Source organism: Scleropages formosus, chromosome 16, assembly GCF_900964775.1.
Source record: "Scleropages formosus chromosome 16, fSclFor1.1, whole genome shotgun sequence".
NCBI lineage: Eukaryota > Metazoa > Chordata > Actinopteri > Osteoglossiformes > Osteoglossidae > Scleropages > Scleropages formosus.
Genome location: NC_041821.1, coordinates 16,522,697 through 16,545,133, shown reverse-complemented (window position 1 = coordinate 16,545,133; position 22,437 = coordinate 16,522,697). Strand labels below are relative to the sequence as shown.

The window sequence follows — 22,437 nt, the reverse complement described above, 5'->3', positions numbered from 1 at the left end:
ATCTGAACAGCAAGCAGTGTAGTGGTTCACCAACTTGTAACATGAAGGTAAAAAGTTGAGCAAAAGCACTACTGGAAAAATGTGTAGCTAAACAAATGGACCAAAATGGTAAACAGTTTTGGATAACTGGATAAAAGTGTCTGCGAAGAAATGAAATAATAATTTGATAACCGTAAAAAGGTGCTCCTACCTTAGACGGGGATGATTCAGCTGGGGCCGATTCGGGCCGTCTACGAGGGGGCACGGGTGGGGGCACGGGGCCGTCCTCTGTACTTCTGTTGAAGCTCGCCATAGAAGAGACTGACGATGATCCTGGGAGGGGGAAGAGAACATGTATTCCAAAACTGAACTGGCAAATTATTATCAGGGCATTTAGAAAAGTTAGTCAATCACACTTCTAAGAATTTAAAATAAATGCAATGAGAAATACAAGTTTTACTACAAAAGTTCATTAACTTTCCCCTAAATAGATGACATTTTAAAAAATAACTACAAAAATCTGGCTGATGATAATTCCTGGTTGTTAGCCAAAATGTCCCAGAGACGATTATTAGAAAAACAACTACATTTTTTAAAAGCTTGAAGAGAACTGACTAACAGACGTGTTAAGAATCAGAAAGCATGTGACAAAAGGTGAGCCCATGAAAGCATTCTTACAACTGGCATCACTTCAATGCTACACTGACATGGACGGAAACATCACGCTCGCTGGCCAGATGAGGGCTCATCAACACCCAGAAACAGGCAAACAATGGTCACAGAAAAAGCAAGTAATACATACTGAAGAAACATGGGGACAGTGTGGTAGGAACTAAAGCAATCAGAGGGAGCTGAAGTGAGGTCTCTGGCCAAGGAGTCCTCTAAGCTAGTTACTACTTAGCAACAGGAACTGTACTGAGCAAACACCCTGGCACCCTCAGGTTCCACCTGCCATTGTATCATTATGGATCCTACTACAACTACTTAGATGTTTGCTGCCATACTAGAAATAATTTAGCTTTCTAAAAATCACCACAGATATTTCTAATCAGCAGTTTCCAGAATTGCCATGAAGAGCAAAACAGCCATCTTTGCTTGAAAGGTGTGTGCTAGTGAACAAGACTGGGTGTTGACAAGAGATCGTCTGGCCAAACACCTTGATGCATGAGTGTGTACAACATAAACTAAAAGGAATACAATTCTGCCATTTCTGTCAGGAACAAATGGAAACACTTGACAGAGATGAGAAAGAGGCATGAAGTGTTACCGATGATGGAATTGTGAGAAAGGATCGGTTCACTGGTTTTTGCTGCTAGGTCATCATGCACAATGCAAATGTTATGGGCATCAAGGGCAGACAGAAGGACGGATGAAGGCAGAGTGTGAGGTAGGGGGGTAGGGCTGCATTATTGTATAGATCTCATACTAACGTGGACCGGGAGGCAGTGAGACCGGTGCAAAGATGGTGTCACTGTCTGCAGAGGAGAAAACAGAAGAACTCAGAGGGAAGTCCAGGTGAAGAAGAGTATTTTCTGATGCTGCACAAGTGCATGAAGCCCTCACTACCATTTCTTCTAGTAGAACAAACACCAGCTCTGGAAACATATGAATCCCTCTCTATGTTTGGGTAAATGAATTATGGACACAATTATGTCAAGCAGAATTGATATTTTCATTTGTTCATTATCAATACGTGCTTATCGGTGCAAGGTCTCAGTGGTCCAGAGCATATCATGGAAGCAGGGGGCATGAGGCCCATCGCAGGGTAACCACACTCACATTCCCTTGCACAGTCACACATTACTGGAAATTTAGAAGTCACCAGTTCACCTGAAACACAAGTATTTAGACTGCGGTAGAAAATGACCTGAAGGAAACCATGAGAACATGGGGAGAACAAGGAAGAACACATTAACTCCACACAGACTGAGCCAGATTCGAAACTAAGCCCAAACACACAGCCCAGGAGAGGAGAGGCGCGAGAACAACTGACCCACTATTCACAATGAAATCTAAACTGGCTCCAAGTAAACTGCAGCTCAATGTTTCACATTACAACACATAGCCATTATGCACCAGTGATGATGGGCTAAAGGCGACAGGAAGGTATGTGTTTGATGGAACAGCTTTTTTCCAAATTAAGCACCAATTAAACAGCAGGGCAACATTTCAAATATTTCGCTGACTAAGAGGGGAACACGTTATATGAAGCATAAAAACCGATCGTCTTCAGAAACAGTGGTTCTAACTGAAGCTACCTGTTGTTATGACGAGTTTCAAACACTACAAGCTGCTTGCTCACATAAAGTCAGGCCACCAACAGATGTGACAAGAGGTTAGTACTAATTAGTACTTTCAACTGGTACAGAAATGATGAGTCTGATGCTGTTCCAGGTCAATGAGGTGGACCTGTGGGGTCTGGATAGGTTAGGGGGTGACCTACTTGAGTGGAGGGGGCTGGAGGGACCCTGGGGGGAGTCGAAGACACTGCAGATGTCAGTGGAGCTTGAAGCTGCTGAGGCAGGTGGTGGTGTCAGCGGGGTGCGAGGAGAGTTAGGCGCAGACGTTGCACTCTCTGTCTCGCTGTCGGGGATGCGGCTGTAGCTGATCTTGCGTGGCTCGTTCTGCAGTGGTGTGGGGTGGCGCATTGTGCCTGGCCGCACTATCGATGGACGCACACCCGGCGACTTGAGAGGGTAACTGTACTTCTTGGGCTGCAGTGCAAGGATAAGAATCACAGTGGTGTCACACCTGCACTGTGAACCCAAACGAACCTCAAATTTTCCCTACAGATCTTTTCTAAAGGAGCAGCAGGGTACCAGAGACAGTGGACTTCAAATGAAGAATGCAGGAGATCTGGGATTTACTTATTCCTTACAGACTCACAACAATGTAAAATATAAAAGCAGACCAGAGGCTAGAGAAAAGCTTGGTTAAATCCACCTCATAGATTCAACAGGAAAACAAAATAAAAAACTTGTACTGGGCACTTACAAATCGTGGCAAAGACCTGACATTCCGAGGCTCAATCTCCAAAGATTTGTTAAACAGGTAGTCAGCAAACTCCTTCTCCATTTTGTCTTCCATAGGATTTAAATTCTCAAAGAACTTCTGTATTAAAATTAGAGAGGAAAGGGGAAATGAGGTATTGAAATTAAATATTAGAGCATAGAAGTCAGTCAAAAATCAATGCTTCCGTTATTTAACACCAAGTTTTTTGACTGTCTGGAGTCAGTCATAGTCCTGCTTTAAAAACGTTTTCCTTGCTCTTCGTTCCTGGGTAAGCTTCTGACAGGAAAAAGGACGCACTCTGATGTCATTCTCGACCCGCAGGCAGTATGGCTGGTTCTGGTACTGCTGGATCTCTCCAGTGATCTCTGCCACTTTCCTCCGCTTACTGAAGTTGATCAGGTCCTTCCCATGTCGCTTTAGGAAGTCAGGGTTGCCTTCCTCTGTCTTTAAGATGTTTGTTAAGTAAATTCCTAGGAAAAGAAAAAAAAAAAATGGCCATAACATATTACAACTTTACCAAATACTGTACATTTATGAGTCACTTGAGTGTCTTATAGCACTTTATACCACTGAGCAACTCAATTATCACTCTTAAAGGTGAACTGGAAGCTTCTTCTTTGTATCGCAATTCATACAGGACCAGTGTAAATTAATGTAGAAGTAATGGTGGGAATGATCACTAGGCTTTGGGCTTACCAAAGAAAGGCACACAGGGTGGGTTGATAGACCTGAGTTTGGCCAAGTACTTCTTGTAGTGGTCTTCACTGAGCTCATGGGCTTCCTCTAGGATCTTCCGCTGGCGGCTAGGAATTTGCTAGAAAAGACAGTGCACTGGTCGGCAAACCAAAATCTATTGAGCCTTGAGCAAATGTAACATGCGTGTGTGTATATGTGTGAAGGGATGATCCTTAAGTACACACCTAACATCAGTCAGAAGAAATACTTCACAACACATTCAAGAACATGAGGGCGTTAACTAGTTTAGATCAGAACAAAGCAAACCTTTCTTTACACAAGGAATAATGGACTTTTGGAACAACTGTCTTAGTAGCATAGCTGATGGACAGTCTTCAGATTACGTTCAATTAAATAAATTAATATAAATCCAAAAGAAAAAAAAAAAGTAACTGGCTTTTTGATTAGTTTAGTTTCAAGTTTGTCATAGATACAAGTACCATGTACATGTATCATTAAAATCTTCCTAATTTGCAAATTACAGTGAATTTAAAAGTATGCAAGTAACCTATAAATGTACAGATAGTAACTTCCAAGCAACACATCTTTTCAAACACAGATGTGTGCAAATATTACCTCAGATTAAAACTTCAAATGTTTAAAATCAGTAAGAGTAAGTGTGACTGTTAACATACGGTACAAGGATCTTCTGGTGATTCGAAAGTTCCCAAGATCTTCAAAATTCTTTGGTGCTAAGAACTTTGTCATACCTCAAATGTATGGTCCAGCCTGTACACTGGGGAGGAGTTCATAGCGCTGACCACCTCTAGTACACCATTGAAGTTGTTGAGCTCCTGGAAGACCTGCAGGATCTCAATGATGCGTGTGACCACTAATGCCCTTTCCTCCAAGTTCTCAGTTTCAACAATACATCTGGTAAGAGTGGAGAGAGGGAATAACTATACTCAACACATAAATCATACAACCTTAGTATGCAAAACCTGGCAAGTGAAAAGTTCATCAAAAGGTCTTTTTTTCATATTCTCAAAAGAAGAATGTGACTTTACAGCTGAAAACTGGTAGCTATTTGAGGATCTTTGCTGAAATTTAGCTAGATGACAAAGCAACCAAGAGCATTCAACAGAAGAAGGTAAATATATCAACATTTTTCAGTTTAATGACAAATTTAAGCAATGTTTCTTAATGGTTCCACAATGCAGCAACAACTAGCTCCACAACCCCACCAATCCACTGAAACCAATTTAGTCTTGTCAAACATCTTACTTTTCAAACCAAAGCGTGAGGTTGGTGGTGTGCCGGATCATACGCAGCAGGTTGGGTGAATTTAACTCCTTGTCCTCCTTTGTCCAGACACTGCCCACCAACTCGGATGGTTGCACAGCCCTGAGAGAAAAGAGAAGTCAAAACTGAGAGTGGCTGAGCTGGCTCTGATGCTAAGTAGTGTGGCTTTCGAAAGGCTCATACAACAATAGTGTGAGCTGCTTCTTGAACACCTTCCAGCACAATGCTGAGATATGTTAGCAACTCATGTGGATGGCAAGGAGATGGCAGTTCCTGAGTACAACATCATTATAGCAAACCATGTGACTACCGCCTCATAGCGTGCAACCCCCCAGGCAGCCAAATTGTGTTCAAGGGGCAGTTGTATATGAAAAAGAGTGTTGTGACCTTCTCGCCATTGCTGTGCGGAGCTGCATTTTTCCTTCTTTTTTTTAACTTTACTAAACAATAGACAGCTAAACAGCAAACAGAATTCTGATCCAACAATTACAACACCAGAGCTAAAGCCTCACTAAGACTGCCTGGAAAATTTTCAGGATACCAAGTGTGCAAAACTTCAACATGCAAAAATGCATCCCTTAAAACTCATTAAGCCTCTTAAAAAATGGGTGGGAAAAGGAATAAATCTGCAAACTAAGCAAAAAAAAATAAATATCTTTTGTTCACCCCCATTTCTAAACCAGTTTTATTGCATTTTATGTTGAAAAAGCCATAAGCTATGTACTGCAGAGCCACAGTCCTGTTCTTCTTTTATTCAAAATTATGTTGAGTATTTTTAGCCTCAAACATACTTTAACAGTTTCAAATCATTTTATTGGCTTAACTACCTGTAAATGGTCTAAATGTATGTTTTGTCATGCTGCCAAAATAACAGAGTACCTCAGCATCATTTCAGAAGGGGCACAAGTAGGAAAGAGTTGAGAGGACCAAGCACCTGTAGAAGTCTGACTCCAACAGTGTGAGCTGTCGAGCAATCTCAATAGGATGAAGGGTCATTAGGTCGAAGGTCTCCGTCTGGCCCGGCTTGCTAATATGCCACTCAATGGGAGGTGGTGAACTCTCAAAGGTGATGTTGTGACTTGGCCCATTAGCCTGGGCCTGCTTCTTCCTCTGGATGATCTTGGTAATGGACTCCACCCATTTTCTCATAGCCTTACCTGATAGAATGCAGAGGCATGTGTTTATCAGTGTAATGAATGAATGAATGAAAGAAAAACATTATTAATCCCAGAGGTAAATTCTGCTTGGTTCCTGCAATACACAATATGCAACATAAATACACAAAAACAAACTGTGAAGAAACAAGGATAAGTAGATAAGTCAGGTGAATGAATATGTTAGGTCAATAAACAAGCTAACATATTTACAAAAGTGAAGTGAGGCAGTAGCACTCAATCATTAAGAGGTCATCCCCAGTGGAAAGATGCTATATAGTAAACTAATAACAACTAAGTGAACAACTGCAAAAAAGGTAGACCTTGAAGAGCTCTTAGGTCAGGACAGGGGATCAGTCCAACTAACTGCATTTAAAGTCTAAATCATCTAAGTAATCTTTCTGAAACAAGCAAGTTGTTTCAGAAAGATGTAAATAAATACAATATATAAATGTAATAATATAAAATAGACATAAAACACAATAAATAAATGCAACCTTAACAGTGTGAAATGCTTTGGAGAAAAGAGTCAGCTAAATAATGTAAATTAATGTAACATAATGAAACAGAGAACATTGTTTTCCTCTTAAATATTCAAAAGCTAATGCATTGGGTGACTTTTCCTAAAATAGTGGTGGATGATGATGATGATGATGGCTTTCTCAAGAAAATGCTGGCTGTTACCTCGGACCATGGCTATGAAGTCCTCCAACCGAACCAGCAGCTCTGCATCCCTTTCAAAGTCATAGAAGTGGTGCTCCACCCAGTGCCGACACACATTCAAAACTCTGAAGACAGATAAAATGAAGGGGAAAAAATGTGGAGAAACGCTTGCTTACAACATAGACTAGGAACACAAGACTGGAATACTAGAAGGAAGGTGTCCGACTCTTCGCAGCAGCAGGGCTAGACCAACTCGGGTTCTTTTAGAGGCAGGTTTCTATTCTACTAAGGATCGGGTGGTAGGGTCAAAACGTTATTTGCTCTGGAGTACCAGCAAAGAGTTATTGAATAAGCAAACTACTACAAAATCCCAACATCAGAATCTCTTATTACCTAATAACATGTTCAAATATCCTGTTTAAGTATGTTCAGTGCATAAAATAAAATGCATTTTATTCTCATGGAAAGAAATAGTACATTGAGAAACTCATGCAATTCTGAAAACAGACTACTGCCAGTGCTGAGAAAAAATTAAAAACCTCAAAATAACAGCTCTCACAACCACAGACATGGCCATGGCTCTTCTGGGACAAACACTACACATGGATCATTCACAATGTAGATTAAATACACATCAAGAAGCAGGCAATTTTAAAGGTTTAATAATGCATACTAATTAATGAGATTAGATGATACACAATGCTGAGATCCACTGGAGTCATACCTGAGCTGAACTGGCTGAACATACTCCTTCCGGAAGCGTTTTAGCTCGGCGCTGAGGGGCTGGTCTCCATTCTCGATGGCAAACTGGTCAGCTTCTGTAGGCTTGGGCTCCGGAATGTCAAACCTTACAGATAAGGGGCTCAAAATGTAAAAAGGCCATTTTGCTAATATACCCTAATACTGAAAGGTTTATTAAGGTTAAGGGCATGTCTATATAACATCTACATTTCTTCAATGAGACTAAGAATGCTGGGTTTGTACACTAAGCTACTTACAATGATTACCATTCATACAGCTGGGTATTTTTGTACTAGAGCAACTCAGGGTAAGTACCGTGCTGAAAGGTACTACAAAAGGAGTAAAGATTTAAAATCAGGTACTTTGTTCACAAGAAGCCTTATTATAGAATGAGACAAACTAAACCTCTGGTTTGCAACAGGACTGAGCACTCTGCCAAAATCATTGATTAGGGGGAAAAATATTTACATTTATAAGCACTGTTATGTCTACTAGGTTTGCTTTTCCACCTCTATACCAAAACATATTACACTTATTTCTTTGTTATAAATTACTAAATTTCTTCTTGTTGAGTGTTATTTCCCTACAATAAGACCTGAGAAGGCCGGCTGGCCGTTACAGAAGGCCCCCATGCTGACTTAAGATGATGAGCAACCGCCATGATGCACAAGATGTACCATGCTGAAATGGGAAATCAAGCTACCATACAGCGACAATGCCATTATTACCGGTAAACTGACTTAGAATTCTTATTTAATCTAGAATGCCCGGGACAGGTGGGCAGCCACTGGCACTTGGACCCCCAGAGGTTTTTTTTCTCCCTTGACTTTCAGTTGAGAGTTTTTTTGTTCCTTTCCTCTGTGGCCAGTAGGTATATTTATAGCTTTATAGCTCTATAAAAGCATTTGTATTATGCTAGTCTGTAGTCAACTGGCTTCTTTGTCTATGTATTTGTTTATTTGCCTTATGCCTGTGTTCAAGTGCTCTGTGTCACTGTGTACAAAGGAAGCAAAGGTTTTTAAAGATGCAAAAAAAAAAAAAAAAAAAAAATCAACGGGAAAGCTGGAAATATTTCTGTATGATCAACATTTGGCAGAATATTAAAGTTTAGTTTAACTGTTTATTTCTATTTGATCAAAACTACTTAAGAACAAACTGACTGGCAGAGCTGCAAACCAAACATTGAACATTTCTAAATTTGTAAAATCAAAAATATAAAGGTTCTCTCCCCCCATTCCCAACTGTGATGTGTTAGAATAATCTCCTCCTCAGAAGCATGCCTCATTTGAATCCAGTTCTCTCCTGGTCTCTTATATGCTCCATAAACTTGCATCACATCATCCGTCACAATTACCTTTGTATTTCCTGTTAATGCTATGTGCAAAGACTGGTGTAATGTGCACCAGCACAAACAAACTGTACTTCTAGAATCACACATCTGTCCCTGTTGGTGAAAAACACCTCTGCTTACTCTGACTCAATGTCACTGCAGAAAAGCATCTGCTAAATTAAATGTAAAGGTCCAGTTTTTTAAAGGTCTTGAGCTATACAAGAATCCTTCTGAGTTTTCAAGACAGACTTGAAATGCCTGTATAATTGTCTCCAACACTTTAAATAAATGTATTAAGTCTGAAGAGTGCTGTCCCTATTTTATTCCAAATATGTATATTTACGATAACATGTTCAAATAACCTAAGTATGTTCAAAGCATAAAATAAAATGAATTTTACTCTCATGGCATTTATTCCATAGATGTTGCCAACACTATGGAATATTTTATTCCTCAGATAATTCTTCAATTACCACTCGGAATGCATTGAGCGTCTACATTTCAGCGACTCCACTCACCGTTCCATTAAAAGGGTCAAGAGCTCTTGGGGCTTGCAGAAAGACCGGTATGTTGTCAAGAAAGTTCTAACAAAGTTAGGATCTGCAAAAAAAGACCAGTTTTAAAACAACACTGCTCTTTCATCGCTTTCACAGGAAGTACAATTCATGCAGCGTCGGTGAGTGTGCGAGTGCTTTCATGTACGTGTCGTTATGCGTAAGCACATAAGAGACCACCGCGGAGCTAAAGTATCCCATTATGTAGCTGATTGTGTTTTTGTACAGTTCAATGTGAAGACGTGTGTGCTCGAACATACAGCCGTCTATATGTGCAAGTGAAGACGCTCTGGAAATCAGCAAAGCCAAAGGCCTGGGAGAGTGCCAGACAGGGTCGAATAGGGCTGTTTGTTCACATGACAGATCTGTGTGAGGCCTTTAACCAGACAGCAGGGGAACAATAGCTGCCTCAGTGTGGATTTACAAACAATTGGCATGGAATTATTTCAGGGAGGAAACAGACGCTACTGTGACGCACACAGCCATTCCAGCACTTGACAAAAATGCCAAAAATAGACCCCCTTCCCAACCAATTATATGGTCAACAATGAGCACAATATGAGCAAAATTATATGGGAGGCAGACATGTTGACTACCGAGTCAGACATAAAAGTAAAAACTACAAAAACTCACTACGAAGTGAAAAACTATCCCGTATTAGAAATACATTCGTAGAGAGCCTCAAACAAACAGGCACATTTCCATTAAGGTATCATAATTCCCCCCCAAAAATGTACACAGTCAGCTCTCGACTTACATGTTTTTGAGTTACACCATTTGGGAATAATGCCCCATACATTTAACAATGTTTCAATATATGCCCATTCCTCCAAATTACATGAATACCAAATATTCAGTGTCTGACAATACTGGCGCACTTCAAGTGGTGCTGTGCTTTCTAGGCTTATTTGTGTTTGCGGTGCTCTTGATTTGCATGAATTACATTTACATTTATTTATTTAGCATATGCGTTTCTCCAAAGCAACTTCCAATGAACTCTATGTAGTGTTCAGCTCACACCTTATTCACCAAGGTGAATTACAGAAGAATTATAAAAAAGAAAAGCAACAAGCGTTACATATGGAAAAAAAAAAAGGAAAAACAAGAATTATAAACACGGGGTAAATTAGACACGCATGGGGTTGTGTGTGGCACTAGCCATTATTTTTTATGGGAAAAATATGTATACATCACACAATTTTCACATTATGTGCAATTATGTGCTTCCTGAAAGTAACACTTGCATAAATCGAGAGTTGACTGTAAAACACAAAAATTTAATGCAACTGTTTATAAAAAAAATAATTAAAAAAAAAAAAATTTTACCATCAAAAACTGGGGACTGCCCCATGTGAACGAGGGTTTCATCAACATACACACTCCCTGCTGTCTGAGGTGATATGAACAGGACGCACCTTTTTTCCCTTTACAGTTAAAAAGAAGGAAAAATGCACAATTCATTTTCCTGAAAGGGCTGTCCCTTTCGCCTTATTCAGGGCTGACAGTACAAGGGGCTGGAAAATGAAAAGGAAAATATTGGCCTATAATTATTACAAATGCTTTTTTGCGGAAGTTTATTTAAGGGTGTGAGCACAGTACATTCACATTCATGGAAATGCTGCCTCATATCATTTTAGAGTTCCCTCTTTTGTTATGAAAAGGTAGCAGTTACTACATGTACAATACAGACAGTGAACCAGATCTTGTAAAACTGCAAAAGGAAAATTGTTATATAGTGTATATAATGCCAATAATACTAAATACAAGCTTCCCATGCAAAGTGTAACTTGTTTCTATATTTTCCTTGCAACTTGAATTTTTTGTAAAACTAAAAAAAATTGTCATTAATTAAATGGGACAAATGTGTTCCTGAGCCAAAAAAGGTTAACCCATTTTTCCCCCAACCAAACATGTAAAATTCCTGACTTACCCTTTAAACACTGAGTATACCTAAAACCAGGCCTAAAACAACCAAACTACTTTAACCACATTTAAATCCAAACTTAAGACCCATGTGTTGAAATCACCAATATGTAAGATTTTTACTTCCTTTTCACTTGTGCTGTCCAAAACAAACAAAATTTGACACCTAACATCCCTCAGTACTGCCATAATTAACTATACAACCCTTTGCATTGCTTACATTCAATTGTGAATACTATTATACAGCAAAAGCAGCTTATCTACTTTTTAGTGCTGTCTGGCTGTAAAGGGCTTCTGTTGCACAAAATGACACATGAGGAGCTCTTCATTACCCTAGGATTTTATGCACATTTGGGAGACTGGTTAAAGAATTAAGTACAGTATTGCTGTGTAACTAACTATGATAAGCGACAGTAAGCTCTAGCTGAGTGGCTGCCTCCTCTGCACTATAAGCCACATCATGTGCTAGTTATAAGTGAGTGCAGGAAAAGCGTAGGCCATGGGCACTACTGGAAAGGTGTTTCTTTATGCGGGGCTGCTGTGTTTATCAGGACACCCCGCTGAGTTACTGGGACCGGTACAGCACTGAAACAAAACAGGTCATCGTATTTTTAGGCTGTGACGTCTAGAGGCTTTTCAAATATTTACAGGCTGCAAAAAAACTCTTTAAATAGCCTAGCCATGACGAAGGTCTGTGCAGAGAAGCAAGGGTGGGAAGTAAACATTTCATTTTGGGTTTTTTTTTTTTTTTTTCCCTCTCGTATCACAGTCTACAAAGTGAGAGGGTTGTAGTTTTGTCAGGAGGCAAATGGCAAACACTAGACCCTCTGTTGCACAGCTGTGTGTACATACTTAGCTCAGCAAATCCCTTGCAATAAATAAATGAATGAATGGATAGATGAATGAATGAATAAAACACAACTACTCTTTCCAACCAACCTCTTCTCCCTCATTTACACATATGCACAAGTGTCTTTGTTGATATACTACTGTGGGGACTTGACACTGAACTTCACTTTAATAAAATAAATATTTTCTATGCCCACCAAAGCTCAAAAACATGCATAATGACAGTGATTCATAAGGAAGAATAATTAAAACTATTTCTTTCCGTTTCCTTCAGAGAATGGTATGCAAAATTCTAAGTATTTGAGACTAAAAAGTTTACTCCTTCTCAGGATAAGCTACATTACCCTTACAAAGCTGACCATTCTTTGGTCCAACCCTCTCTCTACCACCCAGAAGAAACACTGCGGATGTTTCAGTTAGAGAAATGTATCCATTTACTCAAAAATGGCTTCCCATACCTTCAAACATAAGAAGGTGTGCCAATCACCCTGTCCGCCCACCTCCCTGGCCCATCTCACCTGCATACATGTGGTAGGTAAGCCTCTCAATGAGCTTGGTTACGGTGCCTGCCTTGATGATAGGGATGCCTGACTTGGACTGGACATTCTCCTCAAAGACAACATTCTCCTCAGAGTCTGGCTCAGCAAAGCGGTACACCTCAGGGTCCGGCAGACGCATTTGTTCCTCCTTCTCCTCCTGCAGGAGGCTGAGGTCGAGCATGCGTTCCAGTGTTGAGCGGTATTGCAATGAGATGAGTGCTGCCATCCAACTGCTCTTCTCTTCTGCAGACTTGGCAGCAAACACCACGCTGTTGCCGTCCTTCAGTATGATCTCAAAGGCGTGCCGGTACTCGCCTGTGTCGTCCTTGTCGTTGATCTGGACTTTGCGCATGAAAAATTTCTCCTTAAGGCGATATTCAGCTGCACTGGAGCCGGGCAGCCGTGGCTGCCCATGGTTGGACTTGCAGCAAATCATGAGGCCATCGAACAGAAAGATGTGGCGCTCATGCTTGGCGCCCACACGAGTTAGAGTACCTTCCATGATGAACTCATTGCAGCACTGGCCAATATCCTTGCCTTCCCAACCATCAATGTTCTTCTGGATCTCGTTCATCTTCTTGATGGCCAGATGCTTTCCCTTCATCTGCTGGCTGTAGAAGCGGCACGCCGACTCGCTGGGTACCAGTGCAACAGAAACAGAGAGGCAAGCGTGAGTCTCATATTCAGCGGCACACATAGGAAAAGCACGCTTGGAAAGACAGATATGAATTTAATGGTTACCACAATACTGCAGAGAGATTAGGCCACTGGTGGTGAAGGAAATTGGTGTCCTAGTTCTTCTGCAGTTTGTTTCGAAGCACTCACTGAAAGTCTGAGGACCATTATTCCCTTGATATCTCACAGATCTAGCAGGTATTTTTAGAATTGCTCAATCTAAGCAACTGATTAGCCAAAATGGATAAAATATACAAAACTTCATAGAGGGATGCTGAACAGGCTAAGAGTTAAAACTACATGTAAACACCAGGAAAGTAGCTTACTTTTGAACAAACTTGTGTCAGAATTCCAGACCACTACCAGCAGGCAACCCCAATTTGTGCATTTTTCTCTTCATATCAGCACCTCAGAGGTACTGTGTGACGGTCAAGCTCTCTGACAAATCTCCGCAAATAGACAAAAGACTGTGTCTGTCAAACAAGTTGCAATGGACGTCTATACTTGATATATCAACAGAATGTAACACTACAATCAAAATACAGCTGAGGTTACAAATACACATACTGTCATAGACATGTCACTATTTCATACATTTGTTTTTATTATACAATTATTACAGAAGACCAACTGTGGTAAGGCTTATTTTTTGCCCCAATATCTTTACATGTATATCCAGACGCTAAAAAGACCGAACATTTCATTACTATGTTAACCAACAGGAAGAAATATGAAAACTATACTAAGTCCATCAGTTTGTAATAATGAGTTACAGCACAGTAATACTTCATTTACAATTCATTTATCTAACTAGCTTCAAGTTACAGCTACAATAACTCAGGAAAGATAGATACCATTGCCTCAAGCCACTCCATTCTATCACATCAGTATCTCCCCATCCCAGCAAATTTGATGAAAAAAAATATACCATGAAACAACCCATCCTCTGTCCATAAAAGGAAACTGGCAAAAAACTGAGCATCAGAAAACTAGCAGCTAAACCCTATGCTGTCACCCTTCACACTTTCTTACCAGCCAAAAGAAAATGTAAAAAAAGGGAAACTAGAACTGAACAATGACACAAGTACAAAAAACTAGGTCTGTGAGGACGGGACGCTGGACTGCTGCTCGAGGGAGTCTCTCTCCCTCTTCCCCTCAGACTGCCTTTCTCATCGCCCCCCCCCACCCCACCTCAACTTGGGAACAATAGCACACCGCCTGCTGACGCAACTTCCCTCCAGCAGTGCAGTGGGACTGGCCAGTGGCTCAGCCCCACCCCTACAAAGTGTACACCACAGCATTTACCCCACACTGACAGCTACAGTTTTAGAAACACAACAAAAAGTGAGTGAGTTTCTGCGTGCAAACATTTTGAGGGAGAAGTGCCATGTCCTGGGGAAGGCAATAAGGACAGAGGAAAGATGGGGAAACATGCACACGGCTATAGGTCTGGACAGTCCAGAAAGAGATACGAGAAATGATCCATGCACAGAAAAAATGGGGGTGTGGGATCAGAGTTTAGGCCTACCTTAGCCTACGCTTCGCCAGGCTCTTGGAACAGATCCTCTCCATACTGCTCTGCAGGTTAAGCAGGGCGGTGATGGCCTGCTTCAAGCACTCTTTGTCCTCCTCATCCTCACTCTTCTCCTCCAGTTGCTGTGTGTTTTCAGTGAGGCGTAAGGGGTTTGTTGGGTGGGAAACAAATTCAAATGAAACTAGTCAACTGGGAGCACAGAAAAGGTGACTCGGAGCTTAAGGCCTTTCTCACGAGGGAGATTAGGGCAGAAACTCTGTTAACGTTCAGTCTCCCTCTTTAAATTACAAAGGACACAGCTTCAAGAGAATATGCTTTCATTGACAAAACCACTCATCAAAATGTACAGTACCACAGGGTATGTAAAGTAGAGCAGACATGAGATCATAAAATCCTTCATAGTGAAATCTGTTATAAGACCCTCCAATAACGTATTCAACAGGTTATAAATACCGTTGAGTGATCAGCGCAATTTTTTGGTATTCACAAATTTCTGCATGAGATTATACTTTGGATCCATTCTGATGTTAAAAAAGCATAAGCAATATAATGTTCTGCCCACAAGGTCTATATTGTATAACATCGCACAACAGTTTAACCTAGAAACTGCTTTTGACTTAAATGTTCAGAGTTAGAGGGTGCGGTGACGCAGTGGGTTGGACCGAGTCCTGCTCTCCAGTGCGTCTAGGGTTCGAGTCCTGCTTGGGGTGCCTTGCGACGGACTGGCGTCCCGTCCTGGGTGTGTCCCCTCCCCCTCCGGCCTTACGCCCTGTGTTGCCGGGTGGGCTCCGGTTCCCCGCCACCCCGTATGGGACAAGCGGTTCAGAAAATGTGTGTGTGTGTGTTCAGAGTTACATGGTGCAGAAACACTGAATAGTTCAGATAACATGCTTACTGCACACACACAAAACAGCAGAACTGCTCCGCTTCATTTTTGAGGACCAGAGTTAAGTCGTAAGACTGAACAAGGGTATTTTAAGCTATTTACTTACCCCGAGGACCACAAAGAGGCTTATACACCCAATCCCAAGCTGTACTGAAAATGTAAAACCAGGCCTCTCCAGGCCATCGGGCTGACCTCTTGCAAATGCAATAGTCTAAGAACTTTTACCAAAACATTTCAATGCAAAAAAATTGCCAACCATCTAAATAAGGACTACGTGATTTTGTCAGAAAAAAAATGTTATTCTCAGGAATCATGAGCTGTCCTAAAAGATGCACAAACAAAACATGACATTTCACACCATCATGCTGTGCAATCAAAGAAATAAACTGAGTCAATCTACAACTGGGGGAAGAAAGGATGGCCCCCAGTCACCATTTGGCTGCACTGACTGAAGGAGGCAAATTCCTCCTGGGGCTATTACCAGCTAACCAACACTGCACATAAGCTGTGTTACTATGACTCTCAGCAAATGCAATCAAACCCCATAAACAGCACAAAACAGAATGCACCACAGTACAAACTACTGACTCAACTATGCCCTTTCAAGGACCACCATACTTGTCTGCCTGCAAGAACTACTGGAGAACCTTTCATGAGCTAGTAAATGAAAACAGCAGCAACACACCAATGATGCTGTCAGGTACCCTCAGGTGAAGAAGTTGAGGAGAAACTGGTCCTGTGTGTACATGTCACCTTTAGTGATGGCTCTTGTTTGAATTATGTGTCTCCTCGACAGGAGTATGGATGGAAAGGGCTGGGCAGAGCTGGACTACATGCTACCTTTGTTGTCTGGAGATATTTTCATACTGCTTGCTCTTAGGTCAAACAATCTCATGACCAAATGAGTCATTTTCAGCCAAACATTTATCTTTTCACTTTATTTCATAAAGATATCAGAAGAGTCCACCTAAAATTCAAATGCATCCATGTCAGGATAGCAATTTTCCCCCTTTGACATGACCCAGCACATGACAACTAATAAGACAATGGGGGGGGGGGGGGGGGGGGGGGGGAGATGTATGCAATATAAAAGGCACACTAAGAGTCATACATAAATGTGACAAAAATGTTTATAAGAGAATCCATTAATTTTAGCAAAAGTATAAAACATGGAAATAAAATCCTTCATGCATCTTGTGGAGCTCTAAAATTGCAGTCAATCCACACCCTGTTAGGTGCATAAATTGTTCAATACAATGGTTTATTTGACAAGTCAATTTTGTGTTCTGCAAAATAAAAGCTTCAATAAATTATTATTAGATTATGCAGAACACCTGGCTGCATGTTCCCCCATGTTTGCATGGGATTCCAGTCTCAGTCTGAGGACATGTGTTTTAGGAGGACTGGTGGCTCTAAATTGCTTGTAGAGTGTGTGATCGTGTGAGTGTGTGCTACTTTCCTCTGCTGTAGACAGCTTGTTTAGCATGCGGAACGGTGTGAAGAGTTGAACTGGTAGCTTTCGAGATTCTGTCTAGCAACAGAAAATCTGATAAAGTCCTGTAAATCTTGAGAAGACAAGTTTTGGCCAAAGTCAAGATATTCAAACATTTATCTATTTCCAGTGTCATAAAACGATCTAGACCCTTAAGGAGGAAAACTGCTAAATTCTCTTTTAGAAGTTATTCCATTACCACTGCTGGGCATACTAGCTTTATAAGGACCAATGTAAATTGTAAGAAGTCGACTGTTGGCCACATTCTAATATAACCAACTTCAGCGCTAGTAAAAAGCAAGGATTTGTATATTGCCAGTAAAGCTAGATTTAGAAAATGTTTGAGAGGCTGCGGCAGGCGTGTCACAAGGAAAAGGCCAGTCCAAAGCTTGCTAATCTCCTCTGCCCTGAAAGAGTTCAAGTCACATGGCTCATGAATGCCCTTGTCCCTTTTGGTTGAGACACCATGGAAACCCCTTCTACCTACTAAACATTGTATGACATTAACACCCTGAGAAACCTTACCTACATTTATATTCACATTTTTTTTTCCATTTAGCAGGTGCTTTTCTCCAAAGCGACGTACATCTCAGCAAAAATAAAATTTGTGCATTACATTAAGGACACTTACACCGCACTCTTGCCTCAGAAAGATGATGCGCATCATGAAAGATTATAGTCACCCCGCACGGGCACTTTTCTCTTCTTTGCCATCTGCAAAGCGGCTCAGGTCTATTCGAATCCGCACTGCTAGATACAGGAATAGCTTTTACCCCACTGCTGTAAGAGTATACAACACTAACCAATGTGCCACCTTTAGTAACTAGAGTTGGACTGCTCCACCCAAGTACATTGGTAAATTACACTGCCACTTTAAGCATTCTCATTCTTTCCTTCTGACTTCTCTGGCTGTCAACTGGTATTATTGTTATTACTGTTACCATTATTTATTGCTATTGCTGTTGCACTACTCACTGTCATTGTTTTGTTTGTGCAGTATTTCTATTGTCTCTGTCTTTGTCCAAAGTCTGTGGAGAAGCATTCAGGAAGAATTTCATGATACCTGTACGTGGTACTTGTACCTATGACAATAAACTAAACTTGAAGAGAAAAAGACATAGCTGCAGACATGTGATTCTTAAGTAAACCTAGTTTATTACTTTCCACTTGATGCACCGATGTTCACTCGAGTAGGTGCATAAAACGCAGGATAGACAAATCCTGATAACCTTCCTACAAAACATTCACATGCAATGGAGGAATAGTGGTTATGTAAAGGCTTATCTGGAGATGAGATACCCCCGCTTTATTACTTACTGCTCTGTTTACTTCAACAATAATAAAGAGGCTTCGGCTCTATTTGTGTTTACCAGCAAAGAGGTGGTCTGTTGGTGTGACCATGTCACTGTACTTACTTCATTATTCTTGTAAACTAGTCTACCTCTGGATTTGTGGCCCTAACTTGTTTCCAAACAAGTGACATTACATTAAACAGTACACTTGCCATGCAGAATGTCAAAATTGTATAAAACCACATACCCACATGAAGCAATCGGCAAAGAAAAACAGCTAAACTGTAGAAACTTATCAGGCAGCAATTCCCTTAACTCTCAGCAACAGCTTTTCATGAAGATATCTTTAAGGATCTTTACTGATCAGTGAACTGCAGCAAGCACAAAAATCATATAAAACTACCAAGAGGAGCACAAAAAGGGAAGACTGTCGGTATCTTAAAGATATATGCGCAGTCCCATAGCACTGATACTTATGTGAAAGCTTTGATTAAATTTGTAAAGACTGCCTAATAATTGTCATTGCTTAAAAGATGGCAGCATTAATTAACAACGCAAGGTATACGGTAACACAAGCCAGTGCAGAAGTTAGTCTATTACTGTAGACCATCTCAGTATTATGAGCTCTATGTAAACCGAAAATCTCCTGAAACAGTCACAAATGACACCCTTGGCTCTTACCTTTAAAATCTCGAAGTAGTGCAAGCAGTGGTAAACAGGAGTCAGAAGCAGCCGAGGGAGGACATACTGAACAGCCTCTTTAAAGCCTTCACCTATGGACTGTTTGACACACAGAGCCCTTGTTATTATTGCTAAGTTATTTTTATAATTCCTTTGCTAGTTAAAACATGAACTTGTGCGTGTATGTATATATACATATGTATTAAATATATGATAAGCAGAATGCACTGTAAATACAAGCTTCCTTCACAAAACAAGCACAAGTCTATAGCTTGTTATGCAAGACTTCATGTACATATTACATTTGCTCATAACTTCAGATTATCTTCATATACTTGCCTGTATACTTTCATGGAAAAAGTGTTACTTGAGACAACAATATAGGTTCATGACACACTTTTTTGCACTGAGGCAGATATACTTCTGTATAAACAAAAAGCCCTTTAAATTAACTTTACACAACTACGGAATTACGCCATTAAGTACTAGAAGTACCAGACAATAATGCTAAAGTACAAGAGTTTTAGGTTATATTCAGTATTACCTGCAGGTAGAAAGCTGCACCTGGCTTGGAAAGCTGACTCAGGAAGTGGTCGTGAAACCCGGTGCGGAGGACATCCTGAGCGTATGACTCGTACGGATCGAAGGCCAGCTCCTGAAATGGTGACACTTTTTTTCTGTGAACAGTGATCTTGACCCATCTTTAACATGGCCAAGAAAATGTCTTAATTACCATCATTTTAACTGCTTTTAAATAATGTAAAAGTAAGCGTAAACACACTGTAATAACAAATAGACACTAAAGTTTTGGAAAGGAGAAAAAAACAAGCAATCCTTTTGGTACACTTTAGCTTATACATCTAAACTTTGAAAACAAAAATTAAGCCATACCAATGGTTTCAGGGGAAAAAAAACAGTATACAGCAGTGAATCATGGAGTCAGTGAGATTTTGTCAAAGACTGAAGAATTAAATCAGTTATAAAATCTAATCATGAATATAACATGTTCTATGGTATACTAACGGACAGCTTCCATGCTGTGCACATAAGTTTTAACAAGAAACCAAACATACGACACTCCAAAGTAAAACATGCAACAAATACACTTACACGCTATAGCTAAATAACCACGAACATTTGCTCTCATAGGGAATGTAATAAGAGAAGGAAGTAAACAATTCTATTAAATATCAGTGTCAAAATCTAAAGTCTGCTCTTTACTCTAGCCCATCTCTCACCTCGGCCAGGTCCTCGAAACAGCTCCCTACCAGTGGATGTGGACTGCCCTCATCAGTCATCTCCACAGTATCCTCAATGAGCCCCAACAGCTTCACTGTCAACTCCTGAATGTCCACAATACGGCTGAAGATGTTCTCCACATCCTGCGGAAGAACCAATCAGAGATCAACATGGTGTTGCTCTTTTAACTATAGCGACAAACCTCACTTTGCTTGTGCTTGAAATGTAGAAATTCCAAAAAACAATGCAGATGATGACCACTACATGTCTTTGTACGCACACAAACCCTAAAGGACCAGGACCATAGATGCGTACAACCAAATTCAAAATCAGTTTACATCCTCATGGATGAAACATTTCTTTCCTTCTGAGAGCAGGGCCACATACGTGATGGGAGAAGAGCTTGGTATTGGAGACAAAGGGTTCCCGGAAGACCTTGATGATGAGGTTGAGGTCTCGTAGATACTGCCGCACCTCGGCCATGAAGGTCTTAACAAGGTCATAATACATCTGTTCCCCAGAGACTGAAGGCTCCTCATCTATTAGAGGGAATCCGCTGATGTCCTCCTCATCCTGGTGGAACATGTCCATCAACACCTGGTACAAACAAACATTCACAGCGTTACTCAAGGAAGCAAGCTGATCTAATGAGGTCTGGGAAAACTAAACAATCAGCAAGATATATGGTAGAATGCAATACTTTAAGAGTTAAACTTGAGGACAATGTGTTTCTGGGGTATTTCCTGACTCCCTAAAAGCCTCCTTGGACTGAGAGTACATGTACTGTAAAGTTGATGTAAGCTCTCTAAATCAAAGACAATTAGAACTGCAGGCATGCCTCCATTTACTAAATTAATCCGCTCCTGAAAACAGTGTTGATCAAGTTTTGGATACCGAAAGGTAATTTCCTATTGTTTTAAATGGGGATAAATAATGCACTCCTGGCCCATCTGAAAAACCCAAGACAATTTTCCCAAGTATCACTAGAATACTGTAAAACACCTATATAGCAATATATATCACCCATGACTTCAACATGATATAAAATATATATCCACATTTATTCATTTAGCAGGTGCTTTTTTCCAAAGCAAAGTACATGCCAAAAGACAATTCAAAAGTGCATTACACCTTTGCTATCCTGTTTCCAGACCATGCAGAAAACCCAAGGGAATTTTCTGGACATTCTGCTTTGGGGTAATACCCATATTTCTTTTAATTTGATCACCTCTCCACAGGATGGGTTATAAATCAAGCAGGGATCTACTGAGCATGCTGTGTTTATTGTGAACAACTTTCTAAAACCTTGCACTGTTGCCAGAATGTGCATACATACCTGAAAAAACCATAATCTAAACTGTTCTTGGTAATTGCTCCGCTGTCTCCTCAATCATTCAGTTAAATAACACACACATGACAATGTCACCAACAGACACACCTGTGGAATTTCATGCACTTGCCATAATACCCCATGCTCTTAAAGCAACACTCTCACACTCCTAACACAGCAACAGATGACGACAGTGAATTACTGCACTTCTGCTTTATTCACACAACACACAGCTTTCAGTTTTTTATAACATGATTTGGATACCTTTTGTTATACTGATGTTTGTTCCATAAATTGAAATTTTCACTGCACGTTGTACCAAGTATGGTTGTGTATGTGACAAATAAAATTGAATTTGAAATTGGGTATCAAGGGCCATTATACTGAAATTTTGGAAAGGGTTTATAATTCAAGGGATGGCTATATTTTATTGAAACGCTGATATCATATATAGTATACAACAGGTAGATGTCTCCAGAGACCTGAAGGGGGCTATTTCAAGGTCACCAGTTCATGTCCTTAGCCACTACACTACTTGCTACTCCATCAAACGGGCTGAAAGTGATCACTTCCACAAGTGTTGTAAC

General features: G+C 40.5%; 1 protein-coding gene across 2 annotated transcripts in view; it reads right to left on the bottom strand.

Annotated features, from left to right (window-relative positions):
- sos1 (son of sevenless homolog 1 (Drosophila)) overlaps positions 1-22,437 on the bottom strand; it is a 43,969-nt gene that overhangs the window by 2,224 nt on the left and 19,308 nt on the right. Inside the window, exons 5-22 of one of the 2 annotated variants that reach the window (XM_029259231.1) lie at positions 20,908-21,117; positions 20,520-20,663; positions 19,826-19,936; positions 19,282-19,380; positions 14,925-15,052; positions 12,701-13,356; positions 9,375-9,456; positions 7,510-7,632; positions 6,807-6,910; positions 5,903-6,125; positions 4,951-5,070; positions 4,437-4,599; positions 3,688-3,805; positions 3,289-3,461; positions 2,974-3,090; positions 2,423-2,693; positions 1,410-1,454; positions 191-312 (exon numbers count right to left, since the gene is read on the bottom strand). In XM_029259231.1, the coding sequence (XP_029115064.1) occupies positions 191-312; positions 1,410-1,454; positions 2,423-2,693; positions 2,974-3,090; positions 3,289-3,461; positions 3,688-3,805; positions 4,437-4,599; positions 4,951-5,070; positions 5,903-6,125; positions 6,807-6,910; positions 7,510-7,632; positions 9,375-9,456; positions 12,701-13,356; positions 14,925-15,052; positions 19,282-19,380; positions 19,826-19,936; positions 20,520-20,663; positions 20,908-21,117 (3,009 nt within the window). The remainder of the gene's footprint in view (positions 1-190; positions 313-1,409; positions 1,455-2,422; positions 2,694-2,973; positions 3,091-3,288; positions 3,462-3,687; positions 3,806-4,436; positions 4,600-4,950; positions 5,071-5,902; positions 6,126-6,806; positions 6,911-7,509; positions 7,633-9,374; positions 9,457-12,700; positions 13,357-14,924; positions 15,053-19,281; positions 19,381-19,825; positions 19,937-20,519; positions 20,664-20,907; positions 21,118-22,437) is intronic. The other variant, XM_029259232.1, reaches the window with a different exon arrangement.